Source organism: Aquarana catesbeiana, linkage group LG01 (genome assembly GCF_042186555.1).
Source record: "Aquarana catesbeiana isolate 2022-GZ linkage group LG01, ASM4218655v1, whole genome shotgun sequence".
NCBI classification, from domain to species: Eukaryota; Metazoa; Chordata; class Amphibia; order Anura; family Ranidae; genus Aquarana; species Aquarana catesbeiana.
The window spans coordinates 733,537,756-733,556,756 of NC_133324.1; the positions used below are offsets into that span (position 1 = coordinate 733,537,756).

The window sequence follows — 19,001 nt, forward strand, 5'->3', positions numbered from 1 at the left end:
AAGGATGATCAGAAGAAATGGACAGCACTTGAGTTAAATATATGAGTGTCACAGCAAAGGGTCTGAATACTTAGGACCATGTGATATTTCAGTTTTTCTTTTTTAATAAATCTGCAAAAATGTCAACAAGTCTGTTTTTCTGTCAATATGGGGTGCTGTGTGTACATTAATGAGGGAAAAAATTAACTTAAATGATTTTAGCAAATGGCTGCAATATAACAAAGAGTGAAAAATGTAAGGGGGTCTGAATACTTTCTGTCCCCACTGTGTGTGTATATATAGATATATATCATACACACACACACACACACACACTATAAAAGTCTACACGCCCCTGTTAAAATGTCAGGTTTCTGTGATGTAAAAAAAAGAGACAAAAGGTAAATCATTTCAGAACTTTTTCCACCTTTTAATTAGAGCTGCACAATTAATCGTTAAAAAATTGTGATCTCGATTCACCCCCTGACGATCTCTCCTGTTGAGTTTGCCGATTCTTTCATATAAACAAGTGCAGAGATTATCTACTCACTCAGCTGTCAAAAGAAAGCATCCGGGCATTCTGTTAAGTTTATAACTTGAAACATTGTAACTAAGCTTCCTTCTTAGATCAAAGGGATAGAACTTCTGTGTAAATAAATAATCCAGGCAGTCTGCCAAGTTTTCAACAACCTGTAAATGCAGGAAGTTTAACCACTTAAAGTCTAAATCTTTTTCTCACACTTCTTAAGTTAAAATCAATATTTTTTGCTAGAAAATTACTTGGAACCCTCAAACATTATATATATTTTAGCAGAGACGCTAGGGAATAAAATGGCAATTGCTGCACTATTTTCTGTCACACTGTATTTGCCCAGCGGTCTTTCAAATGCATTTTTTTGGGGGAAAAAATACACTTCAATGAATAAAAAAAAAAAACGGTAAAGTTTTTTTTTTTTTTTAATGTGAAAGATGATGTTACGCCGCGAGAATCATGATCTATCTTCTAAGCAAAAAAAAAAAAAGTGATTCTCATTTTAGCCAGAATCGTGAGCTCTACTTTTAATATGACCTATAAACTGTACAACTGTGGAGGGAAGTTAAAATGATTGCATAAGTGTACACACGCTAAAACTAATACTTTGTTGAAGCACCTTTTGATTTTATTACAGCACTCATTCTTCTTGGGTATGAGTTTATCAGCATGGCACATCTTGACTTGCCAATATTTGCCCACTCTTCTTTGCAAAAATACTCCAAATCTGTCAGATTGCGAGGGCATCTCCTGTGGAGAGCCCTCTTCAGATCACCCCACAGATTTTCAATCAGATTCAGGTCTGGGTGCTGGTTGGGCCATTCCAAAACTTTTTCCGGTGAAAGCCATTCCTTTGTTGTTTTGGATGTATGCTTTGGGTCGTTGTCATGCTGAAAGACGAAGTTCCTCTTCATGTTCAGCTTTCTAGCAGAAGCCTGAAGGTTTTGTGCCAATATTGACTGGTATTTGGAACTGTTCACAATTCCCTATACCTTGACTAAGGCCCCTGTTCCACCTGAAGAAAAACGGCCCCAAAGCATGATGCTGCCACCACTATGCTTCACTCTGGGTATGGTGTTCTTTTGGTGATGTGCAGTGTTTTTGCACCAAACATAGCTTTGGGAATTATGGTCAAAAAGTTCAACCTTGGTTTCATCAGACCATAACACATTTTCCCACATGCTTTTGGGAGACTTCAGATGTGTTTTTGCAAAATTTAGCCGGGCTCTTCTTCGTAAGAAAAGGCTTCTGTCTTGCCACTCTACCCCATATCCCAGACATATGAAGAATCCGGGAGATTGTTGTCACATGTACCACACAGCCAGTACTTTCCAGATATTCCTGCAGCTCGTTTAATGTTGCTGTAGGACTCTTGGCAGCCTCCCTAACCAGTTTTCTTCTTATCTTTTCATTAATTTTGGAGGGATGTCCAGTTCTTGGTAATGTCACTGTTGTGCCATATTTTCTACACTTGATGATGACTGTCTTAACTGTGTGGTTATATCTAATGCCTTGGAAATTCTTTTGTACCCTTCTCCTGACTGATGCCTTTTAACAAAGAGATCCCTCTGATACTTTGGCAGCTATCTGTGGACCATGGCTTTTACTGTAGGATGCCACTAAGAAAATTTCAGGAAAGACCTATTAGAACAGCTGAACTTTATTTGGAGTTAATCAGAGGCACTTTAAATGATGGCAGGCGTGTACTGACTCATATTTAATATGAGTTTGAATGTGATTGCTTAATTCTGAACACAGCTACATCCCCAGTTATAGGAGGGTGTGCACGATTATGCAACCACATTATTTGTTTTTTATTTTTAACTCTGAAATGATTTATCTTTGTCTAATTTTTTTACATCACAGAAACCTGACATTTTAACAGGGGTGTGTAGATTTTTTTTGTACCCACTGTATATACATATATATAGCTTTTTTTTAAGCTGGAACTTTGTGGAACTCTGTACCACCACCTCTGGGTCAGGCCCTCTGCTCCCTGCTCACCGCTATCACTTGTAAAGGTGTAAAGTCCGGCTTCTGTGTTTGCAAGTGACAGCTTGTCTCCAACGGCACCCACAGATCTGATCGCCTGAATGGCTCCCACTGAGTGCAGGATGAAGACAAGGGAAGTGAAGGTGCCCGGGGTGCAGTGTGGATGCCGATACCCTCACTGGATGCTATGTAGATATTCGCCAGCATGCCAGAGATCATCAATTTTGTCCATACATTTTTGTTCACGAATGATTACATCACAAAACGGTGTAGTGCTATATCGTTTTGTGACGTGATCATTCTTGAATAAAAAAGAAAAAACATTTGGATGAAATTGATGATCCTTGGTGTGCTGGCGAATATCTACATATCATAAAGGTTCCAGTATCCAGCTGGCGGTCGCTACATCACCCAGTGATCTAAGAGATTATTCCAGAGACATGTGAGATGGGAATATGGACTGTGCACCCTCACTAGATGAGCTCCCTGCAAGTGAGAGGGACAGAGCCACCCACAGTGTGTGGAGAGGTACTGAAGCCCACTGGGTGCTTCAGCTTAATACATTACCAAAAATAAGTAATGTGGAAGATGGTAGACCTTTTAAGGAGGGGTGGAGAAAATGGGGGCAGTGGAGGGTGGTTGCATGCAGTGGTCAGAGCTGAAGAGGGGTGAAAGTGAGATTTGGATGGAGGATGCAGAGGTAATCGGCTGTGGAAGAAGGCTGAACTCTGCACTCTATATGTAGGTAATCCCTCTGCACTTTGTATGCAACACGTGTGTGTGCATATATTTTTTTCTATATACAGTTAGATCCATATATATTTGAACACAGGCACAATTTTAGATTTTTTCAGGTATTTACCAAAACATATGCAAACTATAGGTATATAATGGATATGGACTGAAAGTGCGCACACTCAGGTTTAATTTGAGGGTATGTACATCCAAATCGGAGAAAGGGTTTAGGAATTACAGCTCTTAAGAATAGCCACCCCCCCCCCCCTTTTTCAAGGGACCAAAAGTAATTGGAAAATTGACTCAAAAGCTGTTTCATGGCCAGGTGTGGGCTACTCCTTTGTTATGTCTTCATCAATTAAGCAGGTAAAAGGTCTGGAGTTGATTCGAAATGTGGTATTTGTATTTCGAATCTATTACTGTGAACCTACATCATGCGTTTAAAGGAGCTGTCAATGCAAGTAAAGCAGGCAATTGTAAAGCTTCAAAAACGAAACAAATCCATCAGAGCGAGCAGCAAAATTAGGAGTGGCCAAATTAACAGTTTGGTACATTCTGAGGAAAGAAGAATGCACTGGTGAGCTCAGCAACATAAAAGGGCCTGGCCGTCCACAGAAGACAACAGTGGTGGATTATCACAGGATCCTCTCTAAGGTAAAGAAAAACCCATTCACAACATCCGGACAAGTGAAGGACACTCTCTCAGGAGGTGAGCGCTCCTGTTGACATCTGCATGACAAAAACACGTAGGGTGGAACTTACAGCGTCACTACATCACTTCCGGTTTTAGAGATTGGAGTCTGGAACGCAAGCCGTTCGGACACATTGCTGCATAACTGTATATGATACCGCAGCACTACTGAGAGTGATTTTTACTTATTTCTTAAATAAATATCTTTTTACGGACTTACATGAGTAGATGTCTTTTTCTTTACTCATTCTCATGTGAGCGCACCCTCTGACTGGTTTTACCATCGATGAGGAGGAGAAAAATACTGGATACAGAGTTGACTCCATTGCAATGCTGTTTACCCCTGCAGGGGTACATCTTTCTGGTGAGAGTGGACCTGAAGGGGGAGCACGCGTGAATTTTCACCGATGATATGATCCACTCAAGCACAAGTCACTTTTTGAATGTGATCACTTATGTGAATTTATGAACTTTGATAAATTCAAAGTTTTTGCTTTCCTAGCATAAAAGGCGGCATAAAATACGAATAGCTTTTTAGATTGTAGAGCCTCTAATGTGTCGCAGATACCCAGCAGTAGGGGTATTGGGTCGCAAGGGACCCACAGTTTACCTATGGAATTTATTACCTCTACCACCCCTGTCCAGAAAGGCATCAGTTGCAGGCATGACCACACCACATGGAAGAAGGTTCCAACCTCTGCACTGCATCTATGGCAAGCCGGCTGCCTGTCGGGGTATATTCTAGCCAATCTTTCCGGGGAATAGTAGACCCGATGTATAAACTTCACCTGCGTGAGACTGTCCCTGGCCAAGATCATTAATGGGATATACTGTTGGATGCCCTCTTCCTAGTCATTGTCAGCCAGCGTCGGAATGTCCACTTGCCATGTCACGAACAACTGGGCAATCTTCGAGGTATACAGTCCCGCCAGTATGGAGTAGAGGGCAGGCAGAGTCCTGCCTGTCTCCAAGGCCCTCTTGCAGGGTTTCTACAGCATGCGCTTCCAAACTAATGGTTCGTGGAAATTGAGCCTGAAATGCGTGTCTTAGTTGTAGGTATCTAAATAGCATACGATTGGGCAGGTTCCGGGCCCTTTTGAGGTCATCAAAGGTAAGTAGTCCGCCATTGGTCACTATGTCCCCCAGTGTCTTGATTTCAAACCGCGCCCAAAGCACTGGATCAGTAATGGTTTCAAAGTGGGGCAATCGAGGATTGCCCCACAGCGGGGTGTGTGGGGACAAAGTATCCAGTTCCTCCATCTTGGACCTAACGGTATCCCACACCTTCAATGTGGTTCTCATTGGAGTGGTAATTCGGGCATTGGACCGGGGTCCACGGTGGACCAGATTCCTCACTTCGGCATAGGAGCCCAGCAGAACCGCTTCAAGAGTGGCAGCCGGATTGGCCGGCTCTTCCGAGAGCCACCAGCGCACCGAAACCAGGACCGTGGCCCAATAATATTTAATAAAACATGGTAGGGCCAGGCCCCTCAAGGAGGTCGGGAGTTGTAGTGTCACTTTCGCTATCCTAGGCGTCCCCCCAAGCCAGAGAAAAGAGGTGATCATGCTATCCAGTTTTAAATAGAGAGGTTGGGATGGGGTCGGGGTCTGCCTAAAGAGGTACAAGAATTTAGGGAGAACTGACATCTTGATCAGGTTAACCCTGCCAACTAGGGTAAGGGGCAGCGTTTTCCAGACAGCGCATCTTCCAGATAGGGAAGAAACCACCGGGGTCAGGTTCAGACTGATATACTGTGATAGATCTTTGTGTATAATGACACCTAAATACATGAACTGAGAGACTGTTTTTAGTGGGGTGTTGGTTGACAGTGCTACATCTGCAGAGGACAATGGGAATATAACAGACTTGCCCCAATTGATACAGACGCCAGAAAACCGACCAAACAAGTCTATGATAGATAGGGCCACCCCTAGGGAATCACTTTTCGTTTTGCCGATACAAGAGAGTATAATCGCGTAGAGGGAGACCCTCTCCTGTATCGGGCCTATAGGAATCCCATCCAACGCCTCCGAAGAGCACAGGGGAATCGCCATCCGCTCAATGGCTAACGCGAAAAGGGCCGGGGAAAGGGGGCACCCTTGTCTCGTACCTCTATGGAGCTGGAAGACCCTAGCCCTCGGAGAACTGTATAGGGCCTGGACCCACAAGATAAAATTAGGTCCAAAGCCGAACTGACGTAGGACCTCTCACAGATAGACCCACTCCACCAAATCAAATTCTTTTTCAGCATCAAGAGAAGCCACTGCATCCGATGGAGTGAGATAGTCTGTAGACTCCAGAACCGTATACAGTCTCTTGAGGTTGATATCCGTCCCTTTACCAGGCTTAAATCCCGTCTGATCCTCATGGATCAGGGTGAGGTTAACGTCATTTACTCTACCTGCCAGTACCTTGGTAAGTATCTTAACATCAACGTTAAGCAAGGATATGGGAGATGCAGGGAGGCCTTAGGAGCTGAGGCACCTCGTCGCCCGTCTCCGGATTTCCCCCTTCTCATACCCCCCTTCTCATACCCCGCGTTCTCGCAGAGTAGAGAGCAGGTGTCACTCGTAGTTAAATCCCGAAATTTAAGGATAAAAGATGCAGGTAAGAGCGGAGCTCTGATCACACCCCTCTGCTCAGGTCTCCAGCTTGGCCATGCCCCCAAACATGGCAAATCTTAAATTGTGTGTGCTGTGATTATAGTGAAAAACGGTGGTACCCAAAAATCCTCATTGGCAACGCTTTGAAAGCCCTAGCAGCTCACCAGTTTAGAGTTAACTGACTGAGGAAGGCAGCCATCAGCTTGTGCTTAAAGTGGTTGTAAAGGCAGAAGGTTTTTTTATCTTGATGCATACTATGCATTAAGATAAAAAAAAACCTTCTGTATGCAGCAGCCACACCTAATGCTTACTTGAGCCCCCTCCCTATCTAGCGATGTCCACAAGGGCCTCAGGACTCACCCTTCTGATTTACTGAGACACAACAGCGGCGCCATTGGCTCCCGCTGCTGTCAATCAAAGTCAGTTAGCCAATGAGGAGAGAGGGGGCAGGGCTGAACCGCAGCTCCGTGTCTGAATAGACACAGGGAGCTGCAGCTCGGGTGCCCCCATAGCAAGCTGCTTGCTGTGGGGGCACTTAACAGGAGAGGCCAGGGGCCCCGGAGAGACCTCAGAAGAGGAGGATCTGGGCTGCTCTGTGAAAACCACTTCACAGAGCAGGTAAGTATGAAATTTTTATAGAAAAAAAGACTTTACAATCACTTTAACCCTTCACTCTTTGGACTATTGAAGAGCTGAACTAGTTAAATTTAATGTTTCCATTTTTTTTTTTTTTTAAACATGGTAGTGTGAACATAATCATTGGGGTTAATTTACTGAAGAAGTAGAGCATATTGACTTTGCACAGCATTTTTCAGTTTTAAAGGGAATTTCATGCTTAGTTTAGTGGATGTGGTGAAAATTCACTTTGTAAAGAATACCCAATTGCATGCAAGGACATTTTAAAAAGCAGGCTTTGTCTCATTCAGTAAGCGAAGTGAAAGTTATCTTGCAAAGTGACCATGCACTGTTCCTTTGACCAATCATCCCCATTGTATTCTAAGGCAGGAGAGCTAATCAAATTTCTACTTTCAGAAATGATGTGGCATCTTGAGAGATTGAAATGGTTGCTGTGGGTTACTGTACACAATATTTTTGTACCGCATTATTAAAACCCATAATTTCAACGTTTTATTTTCACTTTAAAAATGTGTTCCTTTTTGGGTTAGTTTATAATTTGGATATTTTAAATCAATGTAGTATAAAACAAAGAATTACAGTCTTAAAAGAATGCTGTAGGCATAATATTTGCTGGTTCAGTGCTAGCATCTCTGTTGATCCATAGCCCCCCCCCCCCCCCCCCCACCGGAAGATAAGGCGCCTGTGTCTAGCAGACTCAGCAAACTTTATGCCTGTAGCATTTTCTTTTTGTTGTTGCAGCTCCTTAAAAATTAATCGCACTGTTTACTGTAAATATTCCATTTCTCAGTTTTGATTATTTTGTACATGTTCTAACTGATGCCTCATGCCTTCTTCTGGTATAACTTTAGCAAACCTTCTGAAAACTTGGTTCTTGCTAATTAAGGTTGTATCAGTGGTACAAGATCCGTCCGTGTATTTCTGTTGGTAATATTAAAAGTAGAAGGGCATTTTTCTGGTTCTGAGCACTAGAAAAAGTAGTTACGGATTTGGAAAATCAAAATGTGTTGCTCGGTGACTAGTCAAGTGCAGTTTTCCTGTATCTAGCTTGTTACTAGTTTGTTACTTTTAATTTCTTGAAAACATTGTGTGTATTCATGTCATGGGGAATTTGTCAGGATAAAAATATGGAAGCTGCCATTATCGACTTGATCCACATCAGTGGACTAGTTGAAAAAAGGAAGGCTCTGTGAATTCTGTGACACAGCAGTGTCTACTCACAGAACATAAAAAAATCTATGCAGATATTTAGATTTATTGGATCAGGCTAGAAGTTATTGAAATATAGGATTTAAAATTTTGACCATAGATGCACTTTTTAACAACTTCAGCCCTGGAAGATTTGGCTGCTCAATGATCAGAGCACTTTTATAATTTGGCACTGCGCTGCTTTAACTGGTAATTGCGCGATCATGCAATGCTGTACCCAAACGAAATTTGCGTCCTTTCTTTCCCACAAATAGAGCTTTCTTTTGATGGTATTTGATTACCTCTGCGATTTTTTTTTTTTTTTTTCAAATCCAATAAACTCAATTTTAGTCGTACATTTAGGCCAAAATGTATTCAGTCACATGTCTTTGGTAAAACAAATATCAATAGGCATATATTTATTGGTTTGCGCAAAAGTTATAGCCTCTACAAACTAGGGTACATTTTCTGGAATTTACGCAGCTTTTAGTTTGACTGCCTATCTCATTTCTTGAGGTGCTAAAATGGCAGGGCAGTACAACCCCCCCCCCCCCCCCCCCAAATGACACCATTTTGGAAAGTAGACACCCCAAGGAAATTGCTGAGAGGCATGTTGAGCCCATTGAATATTTTATTTTTTGTCACAAGTGATTGTGTCTTTTTTTTTTTTTTTTTTTCAAAGTTGTCACTAAATGATATATTGCTCACACATGCCATGGTTATATGTGGAATTACACCCCAAAATACATTCTGCTTCTCCTGAATATGGGGATACCACATGTGTAAGACTTTTCGGGAGCCTAGCCGTGTACAGGACCTCGAAAACCAAGCATCACCTTCATTTCTAAGGGCGTAAAATTTTGATTTCACTCCTCATTACCTATCACAGTTTAGAAGGCTATAAAATGCGGAGATAGTACAAAACCTCCCCAAATTACCCAATTTTGGAAAGTAGACACCCCAGTCTTTTTGCTGAGAGGCATGTTGAGTATTTTGCAGATCTCGCTTTTTATCACAAAGTTTTGAAAAAGAAATAAAAACATTTTTCTTTTCTTTCTTTTTCAAAAACAAATGAGAGCTGCAAAATACTCACCATGCCTCTTAGCAAATGCCTTGGGGTGTCTACTTTCCAAAATGTGGTCATTTGGGGGGGGGGAGTATATCTGGACATTTCAGGGCCTCCATAACTGTGATAGGTAGTGAGGAGTAAAATCACAATTTTACGTCTTTAGAAAGCCTGAAGGCGGTGCTTGGTTTTTGGGGTGCTGTACGTGGTTAGGCTCCTACAAAGTCTCATACATGTGGTATCCCCATACTCAGGAGAAGCAGCAGAATGTATTTTGGGGTGTAATTTCACATATAACCATGCCATGTTTGAACAATATATCATTTAGTGACATCTTTGTGTTAAAAAAAAATTAAATTTTCCCGAAACTTGTGGCAAAATATAAAATATTCCATGGACACAACATGCCTCTCAGCAAATAGGTTGAAGTGTCTACTTTCCAAAATGGGGTCATTTGTGGGGGTTTTGTGCTATCTTGACATTTCATGACCTCCGAAACTGTGATAGGTAGTGAGGAAGTGAAATTATTAACTTTTTTTAAATTTTAATGCACTAAAACACACTATGTTGCCCAAAAGTTTGATGAAATAAAAAAGATGATCGTATGCCGAGTACATGGATACCAAACACGACATGATTTAAAATTGCACAAACTAACAAACTACATACATTTTTAAAAGGCTTGTGTTCGCCTTTGCGCCTGAGCAGGGGGGGCAGGGGTGCTTTTTTAATTTATTTTTAAGCTGTTCCTTTTATTTATTTTATTTTATTATTATCTCAGGGAATGTAAATATCCTCATGATAGCAACAGGTAGTGACGGGTACTATTTTTTTTTTTTTTTAAATTGGGATCTATTAGACCCTAGATCTCTCCTCTGCCCTCAAAGCATCTGACCAAATGCTTTCCCAATGGCGCTGTTTATATCCGGCGAAACCTAAGTCATTAAATGCTCGTAGCTTCCAGTTTCTTAGGCCATAGAGGAGATTGGAGCCGTTCTGGTTTCTGATCAGCTTTATGATCAGCTGGCGGAACCACTGGCTGCATTCTCGGGTTGCCTGTTAGGACAGGAGAGACCAAAAAAAAAACGGGGGGGATGTTCCCTCCCACTGCTTGTAAAAGCAGTCTAGAGGCTAATTAGCTGCTAGGATTGCATTTACATGAAAGCCGACCGCTGTCTGAAAAGAATGATACCAAGAAAAAACCTGCAGGCACCATTCTGGTATAACCACTCAAAGTCCAGCAACATACCAGTACGTTGCTGGTCCTTGTTGGGCATATATTGTAATGTTCTTTTTTCATGCAGCCTGTGGGCTGAACGAAAAAAAGATTGATCGGTGGGTATTAGAATACCACCATTAGAATACTGCCCTTCATCCACCAACTTCTAATGATGGGCATACATGCACCATTTTTTTTTTTTTTTAACCGTGGGGTGAAATCACCTCCTACAGCGCTGGAGTCACTGATTTTCGTATTGTGAGAGTAAACGCTGTTGCTGTCAAGATATATAAGTCAGGGCTGCAGCTGAATGGCATACCTGAAAAGCAAACAATGGTAACGCTAAAACATTAACTCAACAAAACAACTTGATTTCTTAATGCAATCTATGGCTAAAAAATATATGCCGACGCATGGGGGCAATCCGCCCCTAATGTTAGGAGCAAATCGCTTCTTCACCCTTGCCCCCATGCTTCGGCATATATATGCTTTATTTCTTTTAACTGTGTTGGTGAAATTACCTCCTACAGTGCTGGCATCACGGCTTTATGTATCGTGGGAACAAACGTGCTGTCAGAATAAATAAACCCGTGCTGCAGCTGAATTGTGTACCTGCTAAGCAAATGGTGGTTAACAATAAAACCAAAGTAACATTACAGTATAACAGTAAGAAATGCCTTACCTGCAAAGCAAATACAATAAAACATAGTAAAAATAAAACATTACAGTTCTAAAATACAGTAACAATAGAGAGAACAATAGATATAGAACAATAGAGTGGACAATTAAGAGCGAACATTAGAGAGAGAAGAAAAATAAACAATTTTTGGCTTTTTTATTTTTTTTTTGTTTTTTTTATTTTTATTTTTTTGCATTTTTATATAAACTGTAAACGTTCCAGATTAGGGTCTCTCAAAATGTGATGGCCATCTAATCTTTTGAGACCCTGTGCAAGTGTGCCCTAGGACTGTGCAATGCTGTACCCTACGCTAATTCTCCACTAGTGTGTGGTAGCATTCAAAACATTCACCAATGCAAAGGTAAGATTGGTCAAGACAGGAGGGACAATAAAAGCAGGTGTCGCACCTATATCCACGCTTTCTACAGACACAAAATCTTCTTTGGGGATTTCTTTGGGTAGGGGTACCAGGGAAGACATACTCTCTCCCCCAGCCTAAGACGGGAATCTACAAGCCGCTGGGGTAAGCCCCAGCTATTAGATTGCACTGTGCCACATGCGCCAATTCCATGATCAAACCAGTGATTAAAAAGTGGCACGCTTGTGTAATGGTCCACATACAAGTGGTACCCCTTTCTGAATAAGGGTGACACCAAGTTCCACACAATCTTACCAGCGCTCCCTATGTAGTCTGGGCAGTTTTCTGGCTCTACGTAACTATCTCTTCCCTCGTAAAACATAAAACTATATGTATAGCCTGTTGACCTGCCACAGAGCTTATACATCTTGACCCCATATCTGGCACGCTTGCTGGGAAGATACTGTTTGAATGACAAGTGGACAGAAAACGTAATCATGGACTCTTCAATACAGACAACTTGATCGGGAATAAGCAAGGCTGCAAACTGCTGGTTGAAGCAGTCTATGAGGGGCCGAGTTTTGTAGAGTCGATCGTATTCCGGGTCACCCCGAGGACGACAGAGTTCATTGTCATAGAAATGCATGAACCACAAGATCTGCTCATATCGTGTCCTGGTCATGGAGGCAGAGAACTAGGGCATATGGTGAATTGGGTCAGTGGACCAATATGACCGCAACTGGCTTTTTTTTAGTGATGCCCATGAGGAGGGATAGGCCCAGGAAGGTCTTAAATTCGGAAACCATAAAAGGTCTCCAATCTCTGGCAAGGGTCGTCTGGGGATTAGCGGCAATGAATTGTCCAGCATACAAATTGCTTTGGTCCACAATAGATCTATAGAGATCTTGCGTGGAAAGACAGCAAATAAAAATCAAGTGACGTAAAATCAACTGTTTCTACCTGAATTCCGGGTTGGCCAGTGAATGGGGGAAGTATGGGTGCTGCAGAAGTGGTGGGCTCCCAATTCAGATTGGCAAATGCAGCATGAAGGGCACTATGGGCTCAACGGGCCTGTCTTTGTCTTCTTGGTGGCTGCGCCACACTAGTTGTGTTAGCCACCTCACCAGCTTGAACTGCACTTATGGGACTCGCCACATCACCAAGATTTACTGCAGTACTGGATTTACGACCAGGATGTACTAGGCCGCTGGTGCTTGGCAGTTCACCAGAAGGATGAGCGGCACTAGTACTGGCTCTCTGCTCCATACGAGAGCCCTGCGGTTTGTGCACCTCAACAGCAGACCTTGGCAGGGACCACCACTTCATTGTCAGAGCTATCTGTCAGGGTGCCGCTGCTGTCTACAGGTTCATATTCTGAGCCTGAATCTGACTGATGGGTGAGTTCCTCTTTACTCTCTGTCATGCTCAGAATTGTGTAGGCCTCTTCACTAGTGTACCTTTGATTGGACATTTTGGCCTCTAAATTTACTGGTATACTAGTGCGACTCAAGGGAAAAAAAGAGCACCTGACTGTTGGCGACTGCTTCAAACACAACCAAAAAAAACTTCGTGTTCGCCGGGATTAGTCCTGACTCTGCAAATGCTGCAGTTATGTGTTTTTTTTTAAGTGACAGCAATCGATTTGATACTGCACTAGGGTGGCACGGGGCGGAGGGGCTAAACGCAGATGCTAGCAGATATCTGGGTTGATCCTGCTGCATTTCTGGGTACCCTAAACTATTGGGGATGCTAATATAGTTTGATCAGATCAAAGATATCGATCCGTTCAGACACTATACTACTAAGGGAGGTGTATGGTGTGTGCGTGGGTGTTGGCGCTACTGGCACTAATCTGACACTACCTAAGGGCGACCCTGGCAAAAACAAAAAAAAAACTGCAGGTGCGTCCCCTGTATAACACCTCCCACTCCCAGCTAGCCTCAATTTCTTGCTAGTGTCCTTAGGTGATGAACCTTTTCTCTCTACTGGGAGAAGCTTACCTTTTTTCTTTTTTTTTTTTTCTGTGGAAGCTCTTTTTCTCTAAGATTCTTCAACCACAATTTCTGGCTGCACCATAGCCACTGTGCTTCCTTCTGTAGCTTCCAGATTAGTTGACTTCTTGGCTGAGGCTTGGGGGACCATACCCAGACCCTGCCTGGATACAGATGAGAAGCCAGCCTGCATTATCACTTCAGCACTGGATCCTGGTTTTACACTTCCCTTGGCACATGGTGCATTGTGTTAACTGTTGGGTGGCGTGTGTGCGCACCAGTTTTAGTAAAATCTTCCACATTCTGTCCTTCCATCAGTTGATCTAGATCAGCATCTGGTCTTGAGTACCATCAAAGAGCAAATCTCGGTCTTGGGCATTCATTCTCAAAAACTGTTGGCATTTGTGTGGAGTGACACTCACATTTCTCCCACATGTTCTCCTATGACTCCTTGGAATCCTAAACCTGTTCTTTCAGACCTTCAGAGTCCACACTTTGAAACCATTAGGGATATTCCCTTGTCTGAGCTTACTCGCAAGGTGGCCTTTCTTGTTGCAATTACTTCTGAGTGGAGGGTCTCTGCATTAGTTGCCTCATACTGTAAAATGCCTTTTCCAAGTGTTACACTAAAATGGGATGTGGTTGTCCAGGGGCCTAAAGCACATTCCCCCTAGGATAGATACTTCCTTCCACCTGGACATGGTACCGACTGTTGGGGTCATCCTCATGGTTACAGCCTATTTTAGGCAATTGGATTCCCTCTTGACCTTTCTGAGGGTAACCGCTGGGGGATCCACCATTGTTGGATGGATTAGACAAGTCCTCGTTCTAGCCTATGAGCTAAAGGATAATAGAGTTCCTCAGTTCCCTGTTAAGGCACACTCTACCAGATCTGTTAGTGCTTCATGGGGTTTTTAGCATCAGGCATCTGTTTCTCAGATTTGCAAGGCTGCCATTTGGTCTTCTGTTCACATTTCTGTTATGTATTACCAGGTGAATGTTCAGGCCTCCTTTAATGCTGGTTTTAGGCATAAAGTGTTCCTTTGAGTTCTGTTCTGCCCTCCTTGACCTGTTTGTTGCACCCCAATGCCAAATTATTTTTGGGCACTGTGTGAAATCCACATACAAACAGAATGCAATGCGTTCAAGTCTCATAAACCCATATTTTATATATTTTATAATTGAAAATAGAAAACCATGTACCATTTTAAGAAAAAAAATAACACATCATCCCAACTTTTTTGAAATTAGGGTTGTATATGGGCCTATTGACATTTTGCCCAATCTTTCAGTTGGACTGCTTAAAGTAATATTAAAGGCAATTTGAGAGAAAAAAAAACCCATGGCTCCCACTGCTGTCTCCGCCACTGAGGGAGAGTCCCCGGAGATTCGAGGCTCTCGTGCAGATTGCTGGATCGCGATGCAGCTCAGGAAATTATTAGTGGGGGCTGGGGGAGCTGATGCAGAGTTTTTTTACCTTCATGCATACAATAGACGCACACTTGCCTGTTCAACGATCCAGCGCCATCCTCAGTTTTCCACCGCTGCACATAACAAATGGTTAAAGACTAAAGATCCTGAGTATTGCACTGTGTAAATAATTTTACTGGAAAGTCAAAAATCCCATTTTCTTTTTGTACCAAGAGTGATTTTGTTGAGGATAGTTTTAAAGGGCAACTCCACTTTTCAAAAACTAATCATATTGTAATTAAATGTTGTTAAAAATGACCTTTCCTTTTCAATCTGCAGTTAGGCCCAGTTCACACCAGATGCAGTTCCATGCACTTTTTTCTGCACTAAAAATCCATGCAGTCAGTTTCCGGTGCATAAACTGACTGCATGGTGTGAACTAGAGCCATTGGAATACATGGAAAACACTGTGCATGCATTTTGTGGAGAAGAAAAGCGAACGGAACTGCGTCTGGTGTGAACTAACACTCAATGTAATTTTCTGAGACTACATTGCAATATGGCTACCTGGAGCTATTCTGTACACAGAGTGTGTACTGACCACTCCCCAGAAACATAATTTCCTGCTTGCATGATTGGCTCACAAATTTTCCCAGAAGTCTGCCTATGATGCAAATCAGATTTCAGGCAGCCCTTGCAACAAAAATTTCATTTTTTGAGAGATACTTTCCATAGGAACACATCTAAAGGGATGCAGGCACAGCAGATTTCTTCATTAGTGCCCTTCAGCTCCACAGCTGACAGTTAATTATGAAACCACTCCCATTACACTCACTCAGAACAGAGGCACAGACAAACACACATGGATCTCTTCAGAATAACAAAAGGTAGGAATCTGCAACAAAGTTTATCATTGCAATGTACATAGATCACCCAGAGGGGAATGTTTTTTTTCTCAACAAAAGTGGAGTTACGCTTTAAAGATTTTGGTGGGCTTGAGTGACTTTTTCATATCTAGATGCAAAGCAAGCAGCCATTTTTGCCACAATGAACCTAGCACAATGTTGACTGCGAAAGATATGAATTTTCTTCTCATTTTACTCTTGTGTTTTTTCCTTCTATTTAGTGAAGGAATCCTATATGCCTTTTTCAACCCTTTTTAAACCTCATTCTTACCAAATTTGTGTTGCCAAAAGATTTAGTGAAAAGAAATAACATTCGTTTAAAAACTACAGACAACCTAAACACTTTATAGAACATATCCAGGTTTATTAAACTCATCAGGTTTCCTGTGTTGACCTTTAAACTATCCCTTGTAGGGATGGAACTTTCTGAAGACTCTGCCCTATCATTTTTTAACCTTGATGAGCTGCAGCTTGGAGTGAAGAGCGCTGGCACTGTAAATTTTCCACAGCTTGATGGCCATCCTCCGTATTCTGCTGCACCATGGTTTGCAAGCTCAGGTAAAATCAGGGATTTCTCTGACTTGGGAACACATAATGCAAAAAAACAGTTTGTAAAAATCATCTTAAAGAAGAACTTCAGGAAGCAGTCTCTTTTTTTTTTTACCTATATAGTCTTCAAAAAGAGAACCTGTAGCAAAGCTTTGGGCTAACAAGCAGTAAATGAACTTTAAAACAAACCTTTCCTAAACTCTGCTGCAGGCACTGAGAAGCAATTCAGCCTTAAACTTTACTGCCGCAACTGTGAGGTCACTCATATCCTCCAGCTGCCCGTACTCCCCCTCCCTCTCTTAGCAGCCCAACACCCTTTGCTCCCCTCTCAGAGCTCTCTAATCTGTATTTAGATTAGATGTTAGACGCATGGAAGTCACTGCTAAGAGAGGGAGAGTGGACTGAGCTGGTGAGATGAGCATTTCCGTACCTTTGCATAATTTGAGGATGAATTGCTCCAAAGTACCTGCAGCTAATGAGGTCAGTCATGCTAAAGAGAAATAAACATATCTTTTTGAAGACACTGTTTTTGAAGGAAATAATAAAAATTTAGTACATCTCTGTCATTCCCACATCTTCTGCCTTTTGACTGGAGGTTGATCTGAACTAGGGTTGCACCGGTACCGTTATGAAACATTTGCACAAGTATCCGTACTCGTGCAAATGCACTGATACTTAAAACCTATACCTGCTGGCTCGGTTCTTCCAGCTGTCAGCGGGATTCTCCCGCTGACAGCTGAAATATACACAAAAGAATGCAGCAATTGGTTAAGGAGCACGGCCGCCGCATCCTTAACTGTTGACTCATTCATCTGTCAGTGGGGTTCCCTGCTGATAGATGAATGTACACAAAACAAAGACAGCTGCTGCTAGTCATCAGTGGTACAGGAGCATTCAATAACTCACAAAGATGGTATGCTGCACTTCCCTGCCAGGTCGAATGGATTGATGGCTCGGCCCTCTGGATCTCCAGAGGGGTCTTGACAAGGGACAGAACCAGCGACACCCGACAGACTCAGAGGGGACGTCAGATGCTGGCAGAAATGCTCAAAAGATACACACAGTGAGGGCACCGGAAAGCTGGAGACATGCAGCCAAAAAAAAAAAAACCGTTAGACACAGGATAACGCCGCTTAAAGCTCTGTCAGATTGGATGAAGAGCCTCTGTGAACAGCAAAGTCTTGCCATAGATTTTCAATTGGAGTTAGCTGTGGACCTTGACTGGTCCATTCTAACACATGACGCCGCCATATCATATATTCACACACCGCATGTTTATCAGCTCCATGTTGTAAGTGCAATTTACTTGAGTTCAATAAAATATTCTTTTAAATACTGCACTATGAGCGCAATTTTTGTTTGTCTTCGAGTGATAAAGATCCAGGAGTTGGGGACATCCATTATTAGGTTTTTGGGAGACCGAATTCCCTGTGCTTGGTGAGTTGGACAAGTTGTGGTCATTTTTTTTTGGGCAAAGAGACTACATACTTCAGGTGTATAAGTCGGTTTGGAGGAAGGGTTTTTCTTCACAGCTTCACGACTTTAATATATCTTCATATCCACATGGATGTCTTTTGAATCACTGTCTACTATAATTGGGACTTTGGTCAAGCTTCATTTATTTTATATATTCCTTTCACCATTTCCTGATTGTGTTATTTCACTGTCAAGTTTATGTGATGTTTCATGGATTTCTGTTTTCATTCATTTGAATTATGTTTGTGGACTTCACCATTTATACTTTTTGGACTATTTAATACATTATTTGGTACCTGTACATGTCATTTGCCATTTATAGAGTATACATTGTCCAATTAGGCTTACTATTTATGTAATATATTAATATTATTGTTATACAGGATTTATATAGTGCCAACAGTTTAGGTAGCGCTTTGAATATTATACCATATTTTACATTGGGACTCTGCTTTAGTTTTCCCATTTTACTTCGGTTTTTCACCACTTCTGAATATTTGTCAAATTTTTAAATTTTTGTGTTTTTCTTAGTGTTATTAGCGCTGCACCCACTTTGTTTTCCACATGAATATGCTTTGATCTAAACCATTCCATTGTAGCTCTTTCTGTATGTTTTGGGTCGTTGTCCTGCTGGAAGGTGAACCTCCACCCCAGTCTCAAGTCTTTTGCAGACTAACCGGTTTTCTTCTAAGATTTCCCTGTATTTGGCTCCATCCATCTTCCCATCAACTCTGAAAAGCTTCCCTGTCCCTGCTGAAGAAAAGCATTCCCACAGCATGATGATGCCATCACCATGTTTAACGGTGGGGGTGGTGTGTTCAGTTTGATGTGCAGTGTTAGTTTTCCCACCATGTTTTTGCTTTTGGACCAAAAAGTTCCATTTGACCTAAGTACCTTCTTCCACATGGTTTCTCGCAAACTGACTTCTTATGGCTTTCTTTCAAACAATGGTTTTCTTCTTGCCACTCTTCTATGAAAGCCAGATTTGTGT

The 19,001-nt window shown here is 42.0% G+C and overlaps 1 protein-coding gene across 1 annotated transcript in view; it reads left to right on the forward strand.

The window, feature by feature from the left end:
• Window positions 1-19,001, forward strand: part of ARHGAP10 (Rho GTPase activating protein 10) — a 448,736-nt gene that overhangs the window by 319,024 nt on the left and 110,711 nt on the right. Inside the window, exon 20 of the mRNA XM_073604823.1 lies at window positions 16,400-16,543. Coding sequence (XP_073460924.1) covers window positions 16,400-16,543 — 144 coding nt within the window. The remainder of the gene's footprint in view (window positions 1-16,399; window positions 16,544-19,001) is intronic.